This window comes from Triplophysa rosa, linkage group LG8 (assembly GCF_024868665.1).
Source record: "Triplophysa rosa linkage group LG8, Trosa_1v2, whole genome shotgun sequence".
In the NCBI taxonomy this organism is placed as follows: domain Eukaryota; kingdom Metazoa; phylum Chordata; class Actinopteri; order Cypriniformes; family Nemacheilidae; genus Triplophysa; species Triplophysa rosa.
Window position 1 is genome coordinate 14,550,526 of NC_079897.1, and position 24,443 is coordinate 14,574,968.

Sequence of the window (24,443 nt, forward strand, 5' to 3'; positions counted from 1 at the left end):
TGCATCCATTGAACTTGTGAGTTTTTGGATAGTTTCTGATTGAATTTCTTTGCAGGATGTCAGAATAGCCTCCCAGAGCTGCTGTTTTGATGCTAACTGCCTCCCACCATCATAGATCTTTCGCTTGAGGATGCTCCAAAGGTTCTCAATAGGGTTGAGGTCAGGGGAGGATGGTGGCCACACCATGAGTTTCTCTCCTTTTATGCCCATAGCAGCCAATGACACAGAGGTATTCTTTGCAGCATGAGATGGTGCATTGTCATGCATGAAGATGATTTTGCTACGGAAGGCATGGTTCTTCTTTTTGTACCATGGAAGAAAGTGCTCAGTCAGAAACTCTACATACCTTGCAGAGTTCATTTTCACACCTTCAGGGACCCTAAAGGGGCCCACCAGCTGTCTCCCCATGATTCCAGCCCAAAACATGACTCCGCCACCTCCTTGCTGACGTCGCAGCCTTGTTGGGACATGGTGGCCATCCACCAACCATCCACTACTCCATCCATCTGGACCATCCAGGGTTGCACGGCACTCATCAGTAAACAAGACTGTTTGAAAATTAGTCTTCATGTATGTGTGGGCCCACTGCAACCGTTTCTGCTTGTGAGCATTGGTTAGGGGTGGCCGAATAGTAGGTTTATGCACAACTGCAAGCATCTGGAGGATCCTACACCTTGAGGTTTTCGGGACTCCCGAGGCACCAGCAGCTTCAAATACCTGTTTGCTGCTTTGCAATGGCATTTTTGCAGCTGCTCTCTTAATCCGATGAATTTGTCTGGAAGAAACCTTCCTCATTCTGCCTTTATCTGCACGAACCCTTCTGTGCTCTGAATCAGCCACAAATCTCTTCACAGTACGATGATCTCGCTTAAGTTTTCGTGAAATATCTAATGTTTTCATACCTTGTCCAAGACATTGCACTATTTGACGCTTTTCGGCAGCAGACAGATCCTTTTTCTTTCCCATATTGCTTGAAACCTGTGGCCTGCTTAATAATGTGGAACGTCCTTCTTAAGTAGTTTTCCTTTAATTGGGCTCACCTGGCAAACTACTTATCACAGGTGTCTGAGATTGATTTCAGTGATCCAAAGAGCACTGAGACACAATACCATCCATAAGTTTAATTGAACAATATAAAATTAAATGTTTACGACACTTAAATCCAATTTGCATAATAATTTGGAACGCAGTGTATATTGATCAGTTTGACAGTTGCACCGGTGCGACCATTAAGAAAAACAGGCAGGAAAAACAGTCGCAAAATGAGACCATTTAGTCGCCTAGCGTGGCGGAGCATTATTTATGATTTTCGGACCGATCAGGCCTTAACTTAACATTCTTAAAGAGTACATTCCTCGAGATCATAAAAAATACATTTCATGAAGTGTTTAATTTTGCCGTGTTTGAATGTAAGCAATCTGCCAAGTTGTAAATCCGAAGGTGAACGAATAACAAAGTTATTAGCTTATAAAAAAAATCGACTCTGAATCACGCGAACAAGTCATGACCTGTCCGAATCTTTAACCACAATGTATCTACGTCACTAGAAATAATCCCCGCCTACTGACTGCGAAAACTTAACTCTCTCCTCCCCAAACACTGTACTAGCTTGTTCGTGACGTGTGCATCATGTCTAAGAGAAGCTGTGTTATATGTAGTGAAACTAAGTCAGTCTTATTTTCACTACCAAAGGAAGAACTTCTGAGGAAAAAATGGTTACTATTTATTTTTCAAACTACACCAAAGGAGTATAAACCGAACGTTTTACTTTGCGCGCGTCATTTTACCGAAGATTGCTTCATCAATCTTGGCGCCTTTACTGCAGGATACATTAAACGTCTTTCCTTAAAAGATGTTGCAATACCAACTTTATTTGGACCTGTAAGCTCCACCGAATCACAACCTGTAAGTGTGACTCTTTATTTTTGTCTTTACTTAAAATTAAATTTGTGTGACGTTATCTCATGTCTGTGTTTAGCTAACGTTACCGTTATTTTTGGGGTTGTTACTGTTTGTTTACCTATCGTTAGCTATAAACTCGTTGCGCTAATGTAAGTGTTCAACCATATTAACTCTCAAAGTCTTTATTTCAAGAACTGCGTGGTGTACTATAGTTATAATAACATCTGAAGATACGAACACCGTACACTGTATGCCGTGATAACTAACTGTTACAAGAGAAGTGTCTAAAACAGTCCTTTTTCTTACTGGCATCTGTATAAGGATTAAAGAATGATTCGTCAGACTCGGGCTCGAACTGGTAAGGTAAAATCGACGCCATCTCTCTCTATACACTGTTAATATCCAACCACCTGCAAACCGTAATACAGTAGTAATGATAGGCGGTCCATTTGCGACACATGCTGAACGCGTTTGACCAATCACAGCAGACTAGACCATTTGACCAATGACAGCAGACTATACCATCTGACCAATGACAGCAGACTACACTATCTGACCAATCAGATCAGACTACGCTGGCGGAAAGGCAGAGATTACACAGATGAATCGCGGAACGAATCATTTGAGAGTCAGTCAAGAAGTAAGGTAATAAAAACTGCTTATTATTACGAAATAATAGTATTTTTACATCATGTATGTACATAAACTTGTTGTCGGACACTCCATAAACCAAAATAAGCCCTTAAAAATATTGAGGAATGTACTCTTTAACGAAAAAGTTGTCAATCGTTCTTTTCATCTTCTCTCATCATCCGCGGCTACATCCACTCTGTTTATCTGACGGGCCTAGGCTACTCACCTCTCTGTCTGACTGCAGCACAGCATTTTCACACGTACACACACGTGCAGGAATATCTGGACCACGGCCAATCAGAGGGGGGTCCGCCCTTCACTATCTCTGATTGGTTTAGACCACGATATGGGCCTAATGTATCTGTTGTTGAACCACAGGGAGACTTTCGCAGAGACTTTTTTTTCCCTCGAACGGCTGGTCCGGTGCGACCTCAGATTTTTTTTAGTCGTACCATTGAGAAATTAGGTCGCATGTGCGACCAAATTGGTCGCACTCTAGAGCCCTGATCTGAGTATGTGCAATCCCTGGTATCGAACCCATGACCTTGGTGTTTCTAACGCATTGCTCTATCCACCGAGCTACAGGAAAGCTATTTACCTTTATAAAAATGAAAAAATAACTATATATTCAAAAAGTTAAAGGATATATGGGCAGGTGGTGCAACTGTCCATACAAATAAACAAATTAAGACAACTTTTAAAAATGTATGAAATGTATATATTTTTTATAAAAAAAATGAGACGACATGGCATTATTTTATTCGAAACCTTTCCCATGAACACATTTCACAGATATCATTGATTTTAATACAGGTTCATACCCAATACATTCTTTATAAAAGTTTGTAGCTAATGGAAAAATAAATGTACGTCTTTCAAGAGTTTTCCTTTGTTTAGCGTTATTTGAATCGTGCAATAGAATCACATACTATAGTTAACTTCACTGTATCAACTATCTTAAACTGTAGTGCTTTTCACACTTTTTAACATGTATTTTTATTTCTAATGCTTAAAGGAACAGTTCACCCAAATAGGAAAATTCTGTCATCATTTACTCACCCTCGAGTTGTCCCAAATCTGTATACATTTCTTTGTTCTGATGAACACAGAGAAAGATATTTGGAAGAATGCTTGTAACCAAACAGTTCTTGGCCACCATTGACTACCATAGGGAAAATTGCTTGATACATTTCTTTGTTCTGTTGAACACCAAATAAGATATTTTGAAGAATGTAGGAAAGCAAACAGTTCTGGGGCACTTTTGACTACCATGGCCACCATTGACTACCATAGTTGGAAAAATGACAAAGAACTAGGGCTGTGCCGATAAACGATATCATATCGAATCGCGATAGAATGTATTTCAAAAACGATGATAAGCTATTGGCATTTTGACTCGATATGGATTAATCTTACAGTCTAACAGACAGCAGAAATAAACGCAACAACAGTCAGTCAGCGTGCAGCTTTTATCATGCGCGTCAAAGTACAAAGTCCATTTCACACTGCACTTGGCAAAGAAAACTCGACATGAGGAGGAAAACATTACTGGAAGCGGAAACAAAGGTGAAACTAACCTCGAGTTGTCATCACGCGGTTTATCAAGTGTCTTATTTTTTTCGCAATCGCCGGTTAAACAAAACAAACTTGAGGCGCAATTGCAAGCGAGTTACTTTCGAAACTCAAGCACAAACGTTTTTATATCCATCGTTAACATATCTGCTAACAGGAGCTGGTGCATATGAAACAAACCAGCGCTGCCCTGTACAGATTAGAGATGTAATGAAGTGAGTTTGTGTGCACATTAAAATATTGAACCTTGTATGTAAGATGCTTGCATGATTAAAGAAATGTACTACAGTTTATGTGAGATGTCTTTAAGGTTCACTGAATGCATTGAATGAATCGCACTACTCGAGCAAGACATTATTGCAGCGTTATGTATGTGCGCACTGCGCAGGTGCTGAGCCAATAGCGTTCGAATGTACCAGTAACGGAGCCCTTTCATTGGTTGAATGTACTGAATGAACACTCCCTTTACTTAACGAGTCAATACGCCCTTTTCACAATGACGTCACTTAACTTCCGCCTTTTTGCAAAGCAGTGCATCATAACATCCGTCTTGCAACAAACAAGAAGATGATCTTCCGTTTTGCCGTCGCGCTGGAATTTAACAACAGTGAGAAAAAAAGCTGACAGAACACATATTCAAGTACTTATCCTAGCACCTTCGCTAACACAAAAAGAAAACAAAACACTTACCTTCATAATCAAACAGGTACTGTTCAACGAAGAATTTGTATCCTTTCTCTAGCTTTGATCTTGTCGTTAGCGAAAATTTGTCTGCAAGACGTTGTACATCATACGTATTTGTGGCAGATGTGCAAGCCACTTGGTAAACTCCATTCTGAGGCGCTAGCGGAAGTAACTTCTTCTTCTTGAGTTTTACTGGCGGTTGGAAAATCAGCTTATAGGTGCATTACCGCCACCTTATGAACTGGAGTGCTAGCGGAAGTAATGATACACTGCTTCGCGGCAGAACGGAAGATGCGTGACGTCATGTGAAAAGGGCGTATTGAGTCAAAATGAGACTGAATGAACTGGTACATGTTGTTTATGGCCTAATATCCTCTGTGTTGCAACAGTGCATTAATTTAATTGAATTTTAACTGGTTAAAGGTTAACTTTTGTTAATAAACTGTATTTAAAATAGATTCTTTTAAATACAGTTTTTTAATTAAATATATATCGAAATAAATATCGTTATCGATCAATATAGAAAAAAACTATCGAGTTTACTTTTTTGCCATATCGCCCAACCCTACAAAGAACTGTTCTTCCAAATTTCTTTCTCTCTGTTTATCAGAACAAAGAAATTGATACAGATTTGGAACAACTCGAGAGTGAACAGATGAGGACACAATTGAGATTTTTGGGTGAACTGTCCCTTTTTCAATATTCAAAATCTCATTCATATTTTTTCTTTTAAATACAGATTATATTTGTGTAATGCAGTTACATTTGGGCAAAGTAAAATCAGGCCTTCACCAGTGTGAGGGCCTTGAGCTGTCACAATGAACCTCAGCACTGTGCTGAACGCAAGCATCAGAGGTTAAATGAGACGAGAATCTTGTTTCACGGCGTTTGTCGCTTCCCCCTCTAATTAACACGATCGCTCTTCATGACTATACCTACCTGAACCACGGAGTCCTCTTATTTACCCATGCAGGACTTTATTTATTTAGCCTCATTATGACGGTTGCTGCATTTTGCTGCTTTTAATTGTTCCCCCAATGAGTCACTGTAATAGTTTTCTCTCTGTTACTCACGCACACACGCACTCACAAGTACTTTCTTTCCCCTGCAGGAAGAGAAGAAAGCGCGCCCAGGAGGATTGTGGGTCGTTCCTGCTGCCGCCTACACCGTGTTAATGAGGTGCCTTCGGGAAGGGGTAAGACTGCTACACTGTCCTCGCAGAGTCTGTGTAAGCACGCGTATCGTGCATGTACGCGGATAAGTGCGCACAGGGCGGGGGGATCGGTCTGATAACGAACACCCCCCAGCCCTTGTAGGCATTATTTGCCCGCCGCGAGTCAAGGGCGCTCCGTGTGCTCGCTTGTCAGTCAGCGTGCTCGCCCTCTCTCACTTACTCACCTGCAGCAGAAAGACTCACATAACCGCACCTCGGGTTGTCTCAGTAGCAATTAACCACGCTGGCCTGCATCGTAAGATTGGAAGCCATCTGCATGGAGACAGACATCAAACTGATCAGCTCCAGTCTGAACAGACTGTGTTTACTGTGAGCGTTCACTTCCGCCGGGGACAGAGCACCACACAGACTCCCTCATTATTCCTTTATTAGCAAGGGAACATCAACCATTAAGAAGACAATTTAGAGCGAAGGCACAGCTTGCGTAGCTCATCTGCAGCGTCGAAAGAAAGTATTGTGCGAGGAAAGTGAAGTTTGTGTAGATGTTGTGTGGCTGGTCAGCTGCCAAGAATTGGCATAAAGTTGTGCCCTCCAGTGAATGGGGCCCAATTTTAGCTTTCTGCTTTTCTTGCTTATGCAGCATTTGAGTTTTTTTGTCTCATCACTTTTTTCGCCGGTGGATACATTTATATTCTCGGCTGGTTGAAGTTGCTCTATCTTCAGTTCATCTGTTTTGCTTGAACTTTCATGGTTTGTTCAAATTCATATTTTAGAAATGAGTGCTTGTGATGATCTATTACTGTTTATAAACTGGGGAAGAGATCGGTTGCTTGTTTCATGACAGCCCGGAAACTATACTGCTGAATTTGCAAAAGTGTTTTAGGTTTGTGATATCGGTCAACAAGAAGCTTTGTCAGCTGTATTTCTGAGAAAACAGGTGTAGGGTGGGACTTGATTATATACATTTGAAATGTATTTGTTTGAGAAAGTGTGTTGTGCACACCATAATAGAGCCATACTGCATTAGCTAAAACAATGTCTGCATGGCTTTAGATTTACTAAACAGGACAATTTAGCGTGTGCGAGCGCAATAAAAAAGCTCAGATGGGAGTGGAATTTACTGATAAGGTGCACATTAAATCAGGCGCAATATCTCATTTCCATAATGACCAACACAAATTAGCACAGGGTTTAAAATTCTGTCATGAATTACTCATCCTCGGGTTGTTCCAAACCTGTATACATTTCTTTGTTTGTTGTTCACAAAGAAAGATATTTGGAAAAATGCTAGCAACTGAGACTTCTGGGGCACCATTGACTACCATAGTAGAAATAAATATTTGATATATTTTTTGTTCTGTTGAACACAAAAGAAGATATTTTGAAGAATTTAGGAAGACAAACAGTTCTGGTGCACCTTTGACTACCATTTTTTGACTAGCCCAGAAATCTCAGTTGCTAACATTCTTCTAAAAATCTTTTTTTGTGTGTGTGTTCAACAGAACAAAGACATTTAATACATGTTTGGAACTACTTGAGGTTGAGTAATTCATGACAAAATGTTCATTTTTGAGCGTGGAATATCCCTTTAAGACTTGCTTTTTTGTATAAAATTAATCCTACTAACTTTCTTTAACTTTCTGGTTCTTCTGGTTTTTTGTACAACATGTTAATTTGATGCCCTCCAACTGTCTACGGCAGTTGTTTTTAGCAGGGCAGTAGTGGAAAGTGGACCATATTTAACGTGAGCAGTCAAAAGTGTGGTCTTGCAGTTGTGGGCAGGGTCCAAAATTAACTTTTTTGGGGCATTTTGGGGATATTTCACACAAAAATGAAAATAGCATCATTTATTTATTTATTCCACAGAAAACAAAAGAAGATATTTTGAGAAATGTCTCAATTTGTTTTATGTCCATACAATGAAAGTCAATGGAGGCCAACATTCTTTAGAATAGTTTCCTTTGTTTTGCAGAAGAAGGTACGATTTTATTTTCATACAGGTCATACAGAAAGTCATACAGGTTTGAAATGATGAGTGAGTAAATAAATGAATTCCCATTTTTGAGTGAACTATGCCAATAGATTACTAAATCAAATTTGTACAGTATTTTTTGACTAAAGTAAAAATTGAGTACTTGTTTACATAAGCAAAGGCATTTATTGCAACTATGTATTTAAAATGTTGCAATTCCAAGGCCAACAATTTGTACTCATTTGGGACTTTGTCAAGCATTATTTTGCACCCAGCATGGTTGTACGAGTCTCAGTCATTCTGTCGTGTGTTTGCCGTGTTTCACGTAGAAGTATGCTGTGCTATACGTTATTCTGCACAGAGACACAAAAGAAGCGCAGAATCTTAACATGCACTGCTATACTATATACCTCAACAGAAGACAGAAACAAACTGGAGGAAGAAAAGAGTAAACCTTTCTTCTAGGATACACAGCCCATAAGCAGTCAAGTTTCTCGCAGTAATAAGCTCAGTAATCAGACAGAGAGATGCTCCTCCAGCACTCTTACTCCTCTCGCTCTCTCTCTATTTTTCTCCCCAGCAGCACTGCCACCAGCCTGTGCAGTTGATCACTTTCTTTAAAGCAGGTCTATACTGACAGCGACATGATTCAAGCAGAGGCAACGGCCAGATGCCGCAGCGCCTTCCTGATGCCGCCGCTCCCACAACATGCTAATTGCACCCGGCCGGCGGAACGGCACAGTTTTTGGAGAGCGATGAAAGAAACGGGAGCTAATTTAATTCGGCTGATTCCACAGCATTAGCATCAAGCTTTCTTAGCCATTGAACGAGTACATTAATAAATCGGTATGTGTGTGTGTGTGTGCGTGTGTGTGTGGGTGTGTTTTCGGAGGCTGATGTAGGCAGTAATTGTAATGCCTCACTGTGCTGACCTGCTTGAGAACCTCTGCTGATTCAGAGAGAGCTGAGCTCAGGAAACAAGACATCAGAAATGTGGAGAGAGAGGGAGAGCCAGAGCGGGAGGGAATTAGAGGAGCAGGAGAAGAAAGGCCAGGAGGTGATGATGGGAGAAGGTTGGGGGAGGGGGGAAGTGCCTAACACACACGGAGAAGATGAGAGTAAGAGAGCCAGCCGGAGAATATTGTGTGCTCAATCGAGAGTGAGAATGCTCTTAATTCAGAAAGACAGCCAGAGCTGCATGCAGACAGGTTTTCAGGTCAGACTGCAGCTGGAGGAGCTGTGTGTGTGTGTGTTTGTGCGTGCGTGTGTGCGTGCATGCGTGTGTGTGTGTGTGTGCGTGCATGCGTGTGTGTGTGTGCGGGTGTACGTGTACGTGGATGATGAAAGGGTTGTGCTCACTGTAAGTGGCGTGTAGCAGAGCCTTGGGCTGTAACTGGGCATCACACTACTCCTCCATTAAATATTTATTACACACACACATTGTGCATATTCCATCCCCTCTCTATTAGCTCTGCCTGTAATGCTTCTTTAGAGAGCACGCTGACCCTTATATGACTCTCTATATGAACGGCTGCAAGGACTGTGATGCAGCTTATACCAATGTGTTTTCGCCTCTGATCTCCTTCCCTCCGTAATCAAACACACTCAACAGACGCACGTACCCCTGCACGTTTAGCCAAGCGGCTGTGCTGAATCAGTCATGAACATGCATTCGGTATGCATCACCCTTGGGCCCGCCACCACGAAACATCGGTGAACGTGCTGATTGTAAAGGCTAGGCGACTTTCTTACTGAAGGCTGTCGATGTGCTCGATGTGATATGGATTCAGAATATGTTTCAAGCTGGTCTCACACAGCCTCAGACAAGACTGCACACTGGAATCACTTCAGCAGCAGTTTTGAAGTCGTCCTCTGATTGGTTGCATTCTACAGGATTTCCGGGAGACGTTCTTTACTGGGCTTTTCTTCAGCAATTTTGAAACGTCCAAAGGCCATCTGACTGACATGTAAAGCAACCAGGGGTTCAATTTTGGCCGAGGCCCATAGGCTGACCGGCTCTTCTGGTGTTATGGAGTGGCACTCTGTCTGGGAATCTGCTGTGCCCCAGTCAGGTTGTCCGCGGGGTCTTAAGAAGTATTAAAAGTTGATAAACCAATTTATAGAAAATTAAGGCCCTTAAAAAGTATTAAAAAGTCTTAAATGCCATTTTCCAAGGTATTAAATGGTGTATTATCTTTTCATATTTGTCCAAAGAGGTCATATGCTAAAGTTTGCCTGAATTAAATCATTGTGTAGGCGAATAGTGGGAGGTCCACTTTGTTAAACAAATTCGTGCAAATGGTTATATCTCAAACAGTTGGAGGATATTCTCTGGGAATAACCGTGAGGCGTACTGCTCTGTGTGTCGGAAGGCGATTAGCTTAGCCTCGATGGGGATCAACACCGTCCGGTCCCACATGCTAAGTGCTAGCCACAAAGCTGGTTTCTCTTTCTAATAAACCTTGCATTGGGTTAGTCACTCAATTAATTATATTCTGAATTATGTTGCATTAATAAGGAGTTATCAAAAAAAGACGGTTTAGTTGTGCTTTCTTACAATCAGTATACAGTACAGTAAATGTAAATTAAAGTGTCACCAATGTAACCGGGTAAAACTTGAAGTGGCGATGAGATGAGGTCTTAAAATGTATGAAAAGAGTCTTTAAAAAGATCTTAAGTATTAAATTTAGCTGCATGATTCCTGTATAAACCCTGCCAGTATAAATCTCAAGTTTAAGTAACAATTGACATTTTTTGTCAGTGTATACACAGCCATTGATAATCGCGGGAAAACGGGTCTATATGCAACGTAGTAACCCAACTCAGTCGTGGCTGCATTCCATTTCGAAGTAATCATCCCTATGCCCTACTCTCTTCGAAGAGTAAAGCTCTTGATGTGTAAGCTCTGAAGGGAAAAACTCAATTGTCTGTTTAAAATTCACTTGGCAAAAGGAGAACCGCCATTTTCTCTTTATTTGGAGTGACATTTTGTATGTGGTCCCATTCACGAAAGGCCCTTCGGAGGGAGATATATGCTGTTTGGAACACACATGTCTGTGCGCGCTTGCTTTCTGCAGAGCCCACTGCCTATTTGCGAGGTGTTGACATGACGCGAGGCGCCGCTTATTGTCCGGTGCGCTCTGTTGTTGTCTTAACGTTTCAAGTCATAATGCGCTGTTTGTGAAGAAAGGATCGACTTCCAAATGAGGTCATTTTAATCAAATTCAAGCATTTAAAGCATTTAAAGCGGTCTGTTCATGGTGTGTGCGGCAGCAACGATGCACAAGTTAATGGTTCATGTCAATCATTGTGAATGTTGTATGAATTTTTGACCGAAAAGAACTGGAAATGCACAGGTCATACATACAATTCAGTGGACATTACTAAATGAAGATATTTGATATTGACACAAGGTAAGGGCACAGGCCCACAGAAAGATTTTATTCTTGTAGCTTTGTAAACTGCTGGCATCTAGAATGAGTTTGATCAGCATTTTATTGTTCACAGCAAAGTGCTCTCTCAATTTATATTTTACAGTTTGTCAATTAATAAGATTATAAGCTTCGTATACGCACCCCTCAAAATCCCCCACAGAGCCCCGGCACATAACAAATCCCAATTTAACCCCTGAAAGAAACCAATCATGTTTTGTTTTGTTTTGTGTCCTATTTAGGAACAAAATGTAAAGCCCATGTTCCTGTGTCTTCCAGAAATCCAGATCAGATGAGGACTCTAAGGCCACAAAATTGAACAATTTTTCATTCATCAGACGTTTGACCAATAGTCCGTGATTGTGACATCTCAGGCTAAGACTGCGTTCTTGCTGTCTCTCATTTATTTTTAGATCATTTCAGATTACCGTCAACATGAAATTGTAGTTTTTTGAGCTATCAGCTGCAGGTGAAGAACAATAACAGTTGTGCGTTTATTAAACAGTGAATGAACAGCACAACCACAAACTTCTCAAACACTCATGAACTCAATAAAGGGGGTTGTGTCAAATATGCACGTGCATATGTATGGTGATGTGTGCATTATGTCAGTAGATCAGTGATGTGTAAGTTGCTTGTTTCTGCCCCTACAAAATCATAATTGACCGTATTTGTTTTCTTAAAGGAGACGTATTCTGGAAAATTCACTCTTATAAGGTGTTTGAACACTAATATGTGTCCGTAGTGTGTGTAAAAACCAGCCTATAATAGTAAAAATCCACTTGCTCCTTATAATCCACATAAACCAGTGTCTTCCAACAAGCGTTTTCAGATTCTCCCCTACGTTGATGTCATCTTAAGGAAAACCCCGCCCACAAGAGGCAATGACCTGCCCTATTAGCAAAGACATAACCCAGAATTAGAAGAACTTGTTAGTAGCGGTTGTATGATTGTACGATGTCTATGCCAAAGAGGCATTCGTGTTTTGGGATGAACCAATGAGCATAAAAGTCTACATAGACTTGCACCATCTGACTCACTGAGGGCATCCAGGTTCAATTTGATTTTTGAAGGACATTTTATTTCTGCTGTGAAAGCTGTTCTGTGTAATACACTGATATAGTGTGTGTTTTCATACCTCTAAAAACACCTTCGAAGTCCTGCTTGCAAATGTCTCTTGGCCCGTCTGCTTGTTTTATTATCCATCTCGGCTCTGAACTGATGAAGCATAACTGACGCGATCGTTATTACTATTTGTTGAACCAGTCTGACGCTCAACTGGAACCGCTCCATGTTACCTCCCTCACCATAGTAGACAGTGCACCGTGATCTGGAGTTTGAAAAAAAAACATGATCGCGATCTCACACAAGGATGGACGTTTACACATTTCACACTTTCACACACTAGCAGGCCTCCATTACGTTTGAAAAAAGGCTTCTGATTGATTCGTGTGTTGAACTAAAGGGGTGAAACTGAAGCAATTGTTACTGTTAATTGCTAAGAGCTAAAGCTCAAGGTATAGTAAAGCGGGGCATAATAATAAAGGTAAAATATGTTAAAAATAAAGCATTTTTTTCACAAACTAAGAGTAAACTCCTGTTATAGTGCACCACAATAAAGGTCTAGAAATACCCTGAAATATGACTTCTTTAATACACATTCATGGTGTTATCTTTTGTGTATTGTTATTGTTTATTAGCGCTTATTATGCAATGGAACAGAAACTTGTATTTGTAATCTTGCATTAAGAAAGTTACAGATGCAATTTTTTGGGTATTGTCACACTGTCCAACTTATTGGTTAATGGTAACAAACAGACAGGTAGCTATTAAGAGTATTGAGCCCTATTCCATTCTATTTGGTTGTTAAGTGGTGACGTAAGGAAAACCGCTTCCGGGTCCAAGCATCTATTCATCTTAAGCGGGGCTACAGCTTAAACAGCTGTTAATGAGCACTGTTTACTCACATCGCATATTTAAGCAGAGCATTTATTAACTCACAGTATACACTACAGTCCCCAGGCTTACGGAATCTCCGACATCAATATTTGAATAAATAATGAAAAAAGAATCACTGACTGGCCATGTGGAATTTCGTTACGAAGATAAAGGTTAGGATCGGATTTTCCGATAATTTCACAGCTCGCCATGAGCATATATAAGCATTTTTTGTTGTTTGCCTATAGCATCTTACTGAGCGTTTGGACCCGGAAACAGTATTTGACCTTCCATATATGGTGGTGCGTGACATCAGACTAAACAACTGAATAGGAACCCTAGAAACCATTAAGTACAGAAACTCCAAACTTGATTGGACAGTTGTAAATCCCACACAATAATTCTGTTAACAAAACAGCAGGTGGTGTTATAATGCGCAAATGTACACATACGGCCGCAGAGAAAACCATTCAACATTTTTATTTAATCAGCATTTCTAGATGTATTGTGGTCATTCCAGTCCAGTGTCTGTTGAATTTCAACAATATCAAACCTCAGGAGGGACATAAAGTCATCCAACAGCGATGTGAAAGACTGACAGCATGACAAGACACATGAAAACGGAGATAAAAATCGAGGTTATCACATAAAAAGATAATTTGGGAACTTTTCCTAAATATATGTACAAATATTACTGTTGTATTGCTTAAACGTTACCATGAACTTGTTTTCTTTGCAGTTTTTGAGGTCTAAAAGAATACAGAGCATCTTTTCTGTTATTTTCACCACTTTCTCCAGTTTTCATTTTGTGCAAATAGAAACAATATTTTTACTTGAAATTTGGTAGAAATATTGTTAGTAGTTCACAGAATAAAAGAAAGATTGTTTTACCTAAACACATACCTATAAATAGTAAAATTTAAAGACAGAAAAACTGATTTTGAAATTGTCTTTTAATTTTTTCTGTAGCTGTTTATTGAAAACTCCCTAAAATTCCCTAAGTTCAACAAAATGTTTTGAAATAATACATTACATGTTAAAAATCTAGATCTATTGTTGAGATTACTGCGTTCCTCCTTTGTGATTGCGTTCCGTCCGCGATTATGTTCCGAAACTTCCAATCCAATTCTACCAAAGTAAGTCCCACCCTACATTTTTGTCTTGTTAAATATTTGTTCTCTCTGAAATATGTAGAATTACATAAGTAAAATGGGTTGCGAGTGCCGTTTCATCTTGACTTTAATCAGCATGCTCCATCCTCAGTCTCGACCAGCTAGGGTTTTTGATTTAGAGCCCACATTAAGCAGAATAAAAGAATGTTTATGGGCCGGGACTGAAAGGATTGATGCTAAGAGAGAGAGAAAGAGCTCAAACAGTGAGATCACACTAATGAAAGGCCTGCCTAGCCGAGGCAATTTACATAGTCCTTTATACAGGGCCAGGTGTGCAGCTCCTTCAAACAGACACACGTGTTGTTAGAAGCCACACAGAGATGACCTCTGTACGCTATACGTAATCTGTCTCTCTCACAAACACGCACAAAGAAATCCAACAAAAGTGTATTTGGCTGTAAAAAACACCTGTACTCCCTTACGAAAAATGTTAATTATTTTAAAAATGAGTCCAATCAGCGTAATTTAGCATAAATTCACTCTTTTAACCGTTTTCCAGATGGTCACAAAATGCCAGTGACACTAAGCAAGCACGAGCAATTATTGCCATCTCAGCTTTAAGCTTAACTGTTATTAATATTCAATGTTAAAAAAACTAAACTGAAATTTGGTATGAAACCTATGTTGGGCGAAGAAATAAATGACAAACTTACATTGAACACCGGACTTAATCCTTATATAAGGATCTGAATATTATACATTTTTGGGGATAGGCCAGCAACCATCCAATTCACGCATCATCATGCCCGTTTTGTACAGAACAAAAGTTGAGACAATAAATCTGCGTCAAAGGAATTACGTAATTCCACTTTCAACTTTTTTTGCACGTCTCCGCTTTCGCTTTCTGCACATCGACTTTTCCGCGAATGCAGACTAGTTTAGGTTTGACCTCCGGTTACCGTATCGAGTTACTGACTGCTGATGTTGCGAGAGAGAATTTGGGAGAAATACATAAATTCAGTAAAGTTTGGCTTGAGCATGGCCCGAGGCAAGAATCGAGCTGGGAAGCTCAGCAGAGGTGTGTGAGGGAGAGATAGAAGGAGGCAGAGATTGGAGGACAGATCTCTGGTGAGAAGCTGTCCTCACCCCATAGCCCCTGTAAGTCTGACACTGTGTGGGTTTGGGAGGCAGCCGCTAGTTTATATATAAACATATACCGGAATAAGTCCTATGTGCAACGCGTCAGGCAGAGCTCATGGCATAGATGAGCAGCGTGATTTGGGCAAGGCATCCGTGTCCAAGCCCGACAGTTTACCAGCAACGAGTAGTTTATCTGAAAATGCTACATGATGCAATATGGCCCTAGCCAATCAGAAAGGCTTAAAGTATTCTCGTCACTTTTTTAAATCATTTGGTTAGGATACAGTGTTGTTGATGTTTTAGTTAGTTAGTATGGCTTAAGAAACATACCGTGTTCGAAATAGCCCCGTATACCTTAACATAGTGCACTATTTGAAGGGACAGCCTTTTTAAGTGACACCATATTATTAAGTGCACTTTTTTAATCCCATGATGCACTGTATTAACATGTGCAGTACAGCTGATATACATTCAGTGGTTTGCGACTACGCATTCACTGCAAGGCTCAGGGCAAATTGCCTGGCCTCAGCAGAAGATGGTGCCTGAAGCCATTCCGGCACACTCTTCCATACTTGATAATATACTGTCGTCGCTGTCATACTGAAACCTTGTATCTCCAAAACTGCCACTTTACAGGAAATGACAAATACATGTAGTCAAACCAAAAATTATTCAGACACCAGATATAATTTGTGATATTTGTTTTACTAGTGGGTGCAGGAAACTGTAGTTAATTTTGTAAGTGAGGATAGCAAAATAAAGTAAACTGTGACATATTATACCCAAACATTTTTCATACAGTGGACTACCAGTAAAATTTATACAAATTTGGGACCACATTTTTCAGACACTTTGACCTGTTTTTTCTTTAATTGCTAATGCAGCCTTTTTACACCACGGACGATAATATTTGTTTTAGCCGTGTCATATAACCCCTTTAACTCTGAGTTTAAAGCAGTCATATTACACGGCTAAAATGAATATTATTGTTTGTTTTAGATATAACGCAATGTGTATACACCATTTAAAGTTTAAAAAACGTTGTATTTTCCACATACCGTGCATGTTTGTATCTTCTCTTTGCCCCGCCTCTCTGAAACGCGCTGATTTTTTACAAAGCTCATCGCTCTGAAAAGCGAGGTGTGCTATGATTGGAATAGGATGGATAGAATGCATCTTTTGTTCCCACACTTTCATTTGTGCAATTTTACGTGTCTAATACATGCATTTTTTTAAACCATAGCGAATAAACTGTGATAGTCAAAATTTATCCAGATACACCATGTACATTTCTCATACTATTTATTTTCAGTAATTAAACCATGTTGTCAATGTTGAAAAACTATTTTTAATATTTGTATTGGTTTTATATTACATTAAAATAGCAAATTATGCTTTATGAACATTTTCAAGTAAATGCATTTTCATAAATCCCTTTTCCATAAGGTACATCTTGAAAAGGGTGGGTTGTTTTATAATCGGAGCTGTCTTATATCCAGGACAATACAGTACTTTCACAGTATTTGATTTAAGACGCAGGGTTATTGTTTGAAGTCTTTTAGTATGTTTAACCGTTTCATTACTTGGGTTGTGAAGTGCTGTTGTCACTCCTATAAATAAATGAAACTTGTGTTTACTGTACAGTCTGAAGCTCACTATTACGTAAAAGAATAACAACCATATTTACAGTAGCTGCAGTGTGAACGTAACCTCCAGTCACTTCAGGAGTTGCTTTTGTATTCTGTACACACAGCAAACAGTAATATAGTAAACAAAGATTCACTTTAGGGGATTGTCACTTTAATAACCCAACTGTGTGTACATGGCCTCTGTGGTCTGGGAGGTTTAGTTTTGGTAATTTGGAGTTTCTGTGGTCAGAAGAGCCTACAAAGCACTCTCCTCCACCGCAGTCAGATGATCCCCGAAGCGCTTCTCTCACACCTCTGTGGAAAGAGACTCGCTGTGTGTATTCTAAAAAGCACAAACCTGCCTACAATGAAGCGTATTTGTCCTGTGGAATTGAAATTGAAATTGTTATTGAGCTACCTGAGGCTGATATATTTTAGTTCTATGCCTTTTCGACCAGGCTAGTGCTACAAGAAAAGACACCGCTCTGTATCTCCCTCGCCTCTCGCACCCTGTAGCAGCTGTCAGTCATTTCCCCTGTTCTGGGGAGTTCATTACCTAAAGCCTCCGTGAAGCCAGACCACCAGACTCCGGCACAAAGAGATACGGCAGAGCCAGGGACTCTGGAGGAGCCGCTGTGTTATTTGTATTGCGTCAGAATATTCAACTTTTTGCCTCCAAGATACAGTATGTGTATTAATGCACCTCTTCCATGGACTAAGCTGAACTTTCTTTTAGCTTTGAGACAGGGGTCTAGGAACTACATTACAGTGAAGACATCCATATTGCATAGCAGCAGTGCACAGTGTAACTGTGCCTCTAAGATATGCCCGGCATCTCCATTTGCTATTTTCCCTCACTCGACTCGGCGTGCCTACCGTTTGTTGAACGCTGTTAAATGTTTAATTTCCAGCAGGTTCGGTTGCAGAGAGACACGCTCAAGGACAAGGGTCCGGGCACATCAAAAATATGCCCATAAATCGCATCTACACATCGCCTTTCGTTTTCCGAGAGCCAGATTTGCTGCGGTGTGAATGTCAAGGAGATGATTTCACTGAAGTTTGGAGGGCGTTGAGGGACTATTAGGTCATGATGTAATTGCGTGAAATTCGTTCAGGCCTGCTCGTGCCCCTTACAAATTTTCATAATGGGTTCACGAACGCAGAGGAACGCTTAACCCTACAACGCTATCCTTTGGATTCATTTAAACGTACATGTTTTTTAAGCATAAATGCTTTTGAAGTCAACATGAAACAGCATATGCGAACCATTTTACTTAAAGAGAGGATATTCAATGAGAAAAAATGTAGAAAAGGAAACTTTTTCAGACAAATTGATCAGATCTCGATAAATGGATGCTATGTAAGCGAATGGAACGGTACAATCTGGAAAGTTTTGATAATTTAATAACTTAAGTTATTAAATTAAGTAAAAAATGTACCGTACATACACCTCGGACTAGATTCACAAAACACACTGGTGCTATATAGCACCTCAGTCACCCCAAAGAACCTCTGAAGAACCACTAGCAGGCTTTTGACTGTCGAGTCAGAAGTGCGTGCCAGGGCCTGTCGCATTTCCACAGTCACTTCCGGGGCTTGATCGTGCCGAGCCGGGGCCAAGTCGGGGCCAACGGCAAGGGTTTTTGGCCCGACAAAAAATCTTGGGCCAAAGCGAGCCAGCTGAGCCTTGAGGAGTGGTTAAGGTGAAAGGCGGAGATTATCTTAGTCAGAGGAACCGTAGCAGCGGCAAGACATGCCTTTTACTTTATAATGATGAACAAATAACTGCATATTAAACTCAAAATAGAGAATTGCAAGCATTGATGTAAACTTGAATTCAAAAAGAGAAATACTTTGCTAGTAGCCTATCTTAGAGGCTAGTGGGCTGTTATAAATAGTGAAAATGAATACAAACGGTGGGTAATTTAGGGATTTAAAATAAAAAACTTCATTCTTAATGTTCACATATACGATAATGATAAGTTTGTTTATTTTAAGCTTGCGTGCTGCAGTGTTCACAGTCACTAAAATGAATGTAGATGACCTGCTGCTGATGCTTTCGTTTTCATTCCCGAACGTCTTTTCTCCAAAACATGACAGCAACGGCTGGATGCTTTCTCTGAAGGGTGAAGGTGTGCTTGTGTCCGAGTTGTAAAGCATATATTTTGTCAGCTTGCTCAGACGTTACATATTGTTACGTATCGTTACAAAGTAACTGAGTGCAGCTGTGACACGTCAGAGAAGATCTGGCCCTCCTGGCTGAGACTGGTTTCTCCCGAGTTTTTTTTCTCCATTTATTTATCATTGGAGTTTGGCTTCCTCGCCACAGGGCATTGTTGGCTGGCTTGCTCACTGGGAGACTGCATTTATTAGATATTATTTACTAGAATGATCTTGCTTGTTCTGTAAACACCATGCACTGTGCTGGGTTTTACATTTTAGGTGTGTTTTTCAGTTTTTCTCCTGTAAAGCTGCTTTGGAACAATCCACGTTGTGAAAGAAGTATCTTCTAATAAAATGGAATAATATACCGCCGTAAACACGCCGCTTTCAGACCGCTACAGTCTTTAATTCTGACATAAAACCCGCGTTGCGATCATCAATAGGCAAACATTATCCGCCAGACGCTGCCTGACAGTATGGTTTTATTGTTCATTAGCCAGAAAAATATTGTTATAATGATATTGTCTAATATAACAGCAATTGGATTAAAGCTACAGTTTGTAAAAAAACGCTGCTAGAGGGCGCACGATCAAAACAACAACAACAATGCCGTAGCTTGATGACGCTGCGAAGGAGCGTGGTATGATGGGAAATGTTGTCTTCAACTCCACCGCTGATGGCCATCAATCAGACGGGAACGAGAAATCATGTCAGCAGATGAGGTAAAGTTTTATAAATGTTGCGAATAATTGTGGTCCATATATAAGTGACTGCTCGAAATAAGCTAATGGCTTGCTAGACGCTAGACACTACTTCCACATTTGTCCACGACACTGTTGTGATGCGGTTTCTACGTCAGTAAAGGCGGTAACATAGGGTAACGCGGATATGATGCCATTGACAGGCGACTGCACAGCCCCGTGTCACTGTTTAGAATGGCGATTTTCTCACGATTTACAAGTAGTTGGAAACATTTGAGATATTGTAAGTACTCAGCTGAACAAAATATATAACACTAGCTTAGTGGTTTTTGGATATTTTACTGCAAAATTGTTACAAACTGCACCTTTAAACAACTGATTGTAGGGCACAAAGCAAAGGTACACCGAAACCTTATTTCAAATGATTTATTTGTAGATATGAAGAGTTTGGTTTCAAAATGAGAACTAAAATGTTTCAAAAATCATGTTTTTTTTTTATTGCGCAATCCAATTAATATCAATCAAACTGCAGTTGGTTTGTTTTGATTTAAGCCACAATAACTAAAAAATCACAGCTAACCAACACAATAAAAACATGATAACATAATTAAACGGAGTTATCTCATATTGGATCCAAACTCTTCATATATCTTACAAGTATTGTTGCTGCATGGTCGCGCTCTTATATAAGCTTTTTGCATAAACACCGCTGAACCTCCGTCGTCTTATTTTGCTGCCTCGTCTTACACCAAGCGGACATTAAAAGAAATTAACAAACAGCCGCCTCTGTTTTCAACATCATGTTTGTTTTGTAATGACGCGATTGCTATCCAGCTTCTCTCCTGTCTGACTAAACTTCCTTTTTCCTGCTTGAGTAGGCGGGTTTGCGTGACGTGTGGTCCGGAGAGGCGTGTTTAGAGCAGCGCTGCCTTGCTTCTGGCCTGACAGTGGAGAAGCAACTTGATTTTGGCCTCACAGCTAGAAGCTACTGGCTCGATGAAAGTCCTGGCTCGCCCTGGCCCGACAGTCGAAAGCCGGCTACTGAAGAACCAAGATATGGTGCTATATATAGCAATAAAAGTGGTTCTTGGCTCGTAATCATAGGGGAACCACTTTTAGTGCTATGTAGCACAATATCTATAGCACTCAAAGTGGTTCCCCTATGATAATGAGCCAAGAACCACTTTTAAAGCTATATAACACTATTTTGTGCATTATTAAGAAGAAAATTCTGCTTAACTGCCATATTTTGGATTCCCGAAAAAACTTCTTAAGACAGTTCTTACATTTATTTCTCAAGATTGATTTATAAAGCATATGTCATGCTTTATAATGGAACGTTCTTATGAACTTCCTATAATTTATCTTAAGAACAATCGTATATTTTCTCTTAAGAACAGTTTCGTGAATCTGGCCCCTAATTCTTAATACTGTACAATGTTATTTTTAATCTTAAAACATTTTCCAGATTCTACAAGGTGTATGTAAACTTTTGACCACAAATGTATTTGTATCGGAAGGGTTGTGGGAAGGGTTGAAGATAATGTCTGACAAAATATGTGTAATAAACTTTACTGTTAAAAAGTTAAAACGAATCTAAATAAAAAGATCTATTTTGGCCTTATTTGCCCTTATTGGGATATTGAAGGGAGCGGGATCGGGAAATGACCACGAGACAGGATTCGAACTCGGGTCACCCGAAGCATGTCTACAGATTTTTTTCTAGAGTAATTTGCAACATGTCAATATTTGTGTTAAGCGCTCCTTTGTGAATTATGGGATATTTCTTTTTTTCAGGAGGAGTTAGTGGTGAATCACATGGCTGCCAAAACCATCGAGAACGTGTGCAGTCGTGAATCTCAGTGTGGCCAGGGATTCATCACTGCAGAGGTGGGGCCTGCGCTCTGGTACCTGTTCACTCACTCCACCGTGGATGCGCTCAGAGTCAGCGCTATATCTGTGAGTATCATGCACATAGATGGTCTATTCAGTTTAACACAGAATCGAATATTTACATTATTTGGGAGTCCCTTTTATGCAGTCCCGAATTTTTACCTTCTGAATAGCTCACTTAAGTTCTTTATCAACAAAAGTTTTATAAAACAGTTGCAGCATCAAAGATCCAGTCTCACCCACCTGCTGTCTTCCCTCCATCTGCCCTCTCAGGCTCTTTGTAAAATAACACGGCACTTTGCTGGGGCCTTCCAGAGCGTGATCGACCAGGTGGGATTACCCAGCATTCTCAGCTGCCTGGTGTCGGGCATCAGCCGCGTCCAACAGCACATGCTCACTATGTTCGCTGCAATGCTGGCATCAGGAGCTCATTCCCACAGACTGGTACAAGACCGGGTATGTACACACTTCATATTGTATTAAAATCAGGCATGTATTGATCAGGTAGAGGTAGTTCATACTGAGGTTTCTGAGTATCCACAAGCAAATATTTTTATAACAGGGTTTGGGTTTATGATGTATCGATGTAAATCCAGTGTGTACAGTCCTGAATAAATAAAGGACATAACCTCATTAATATTTCAACATATAAAAATAAGGTTTAGGGATTTGACAGAGGTGCATTATTTATAGTTTTATGAAATATACATTCGACACAGACATTTTTATGTATTTAAATATTGAAGATGTTATGTCCTTAATTATTTATGTCTTCGTGTAATGTATGTATGGTACATATGTGTATTTATATAAACTTGCATTCAGAAAACATATTTGGGAGTCAGAAAAGAAGTAAGAGTTTTGTACACCCTGTCTATATAAACACAAACGACATTGGTCAGATTTTACACAATCAAATTTACACAAACTGCTCTATTTCGGACTTTTAACTGCTCCTCTGTGTTTTCTTCGCTCTCTCTTTATTTCGCACCTATAGCTTCTTTCCCTTGTTTTGATGTCTGTTTTCCCATTTATTTGATTAGAAAATAATGTGATAGGACAATCTAAAAGGAGAACTTAAGCAATCAAATTTGAATCTTTTTTCCATAAAGGCAAATAAAATGCCTTTTCAGATAACATCAGCACATGTGATCTTTAGGACTATTAGCAGCACTGCAGAGACAACAAAAAATATCTAAAAAGAAAATGTCAGGCAACCTTTCCAAGACACAGATAACATTTTTACTAGGGGTGTAACGGTTCTCGGTAAAAAATTGAAAGGCAACGGTTCGGCACGCGCTTGGACCGCGGCTCATCTTAAATCTGATGACGCATTTATAATATGGTTCGTTCAAAATTATTATGCGTAAAACAGACTGACAAAGATCAGCTTATGTATGTTTGTCGATGGATACACATTTAATACCTACAACAAATCAAATAATGTGGACAAATTTCAATAGGATTAACGTATGCTGTAATATGACCAGTCATTTATGCTTTCATCACCCGGGTGTTGTGAGCGCGCGAGTGCAGGTGAGACCTGAACAGCACATGTTGCTGTTTAAACTAAGCCTTGCCAATTTAAACATTTAAGTGCAAGATGATGCACAAGAAAACTTGCTTGCGTGCTGTGAGAAGATCCGAAGCGCGCAAGGAAAGTCTCAGACAAGGCGCAAATATTGAGCTGTCTTTGAAGCGCTTAAACAGACAAATTCGCACACGAAGTAGGTCAACATGCCCCTCTTGTTGAGTATCTTAACAAACATAGTAGGTTATGTCTTAAGTGAACGGACGAAAAAGACGAAAAACAACGCATGTGTACAGTATCAGTGTACTGGATCGGTTACATTCCTCTTAAAGCGACAGCAGCATATTCCTGCTGTCTGTTAAAAGTCAAGGAAATCACTCACTGCTTGTTACTCAATAGCTTCTGTAACTTCAGTTATGATTAATCTTCATTTAATTTATATATATTTTTCTAAAACATATTCTAAAATCTATATTTTATTATTTTATAATCCATTTCTATACCTTAAAAGGTATATATACAGTATCTGATTTTATTTTCTGCTTTGCTCTGTTGTTTTATTGGTGCTGTTACTTGTCGCTTGATTATTTGTTCTTATTTTTATTTGTCAGTAGTCCCTTTTCCCTGAACATAGCACAAACCGAACCGAAACCGTGACCATAAAACCGTGACACAAAACGAACCGCGAGTAATTTGAACCGTTACACCCCTAATTTTTACAGATCACAAGCCTTACATTAATGAGGACTTTATCACATACAATCTTACATTAGGATCACAGACTTCCTTTCATTTAAATATAGAAACTTTTTAGATCCATAATCCATTGCCACACACTGGACTGATATTGCGTCTTCTGATTGCAATAAACTATCAGGTTCATTTGGAATAAAGTAAAAGCAAATATTTTTTATATAGATTTTTGGTCACAAATGTCACTTTGTGGCCTCACTGCCATCACATGAAACG

At 39.8% G+C, this 24,443-nt stretch overlaps 1 protein-coding gene across 2 annotated transcripts in view; it reads left to right on the top strand.

Moving 5' to 3' along the window:
* The window catches only part of ulk4 (unc-51 like kinase 4), a 179,056-nt gene that overhangs the window by 30,151 nt on the left and 124,462 nt on the right, over nt 1-24,443 (top strand). For both annotated transcript variants that reach the window (XM_057339463.1, XM_057339465.1), the window contains 3 exons: nt 5,903-5,986; nt 21,848-22,009; nt 22,217-22,399. In XM_057339463.1, coding sequence (XP_057195446.1) covers nt 5,903-5,986; nt 21,848-22,009; nt 22,217-22,399 — 429 coding nt within the window. The remainder of the gene's footprint in view (nt 1-5,902; nt 5,987-21,847; nt 22,010-22,216; nt 22,400-24,443) is intronic.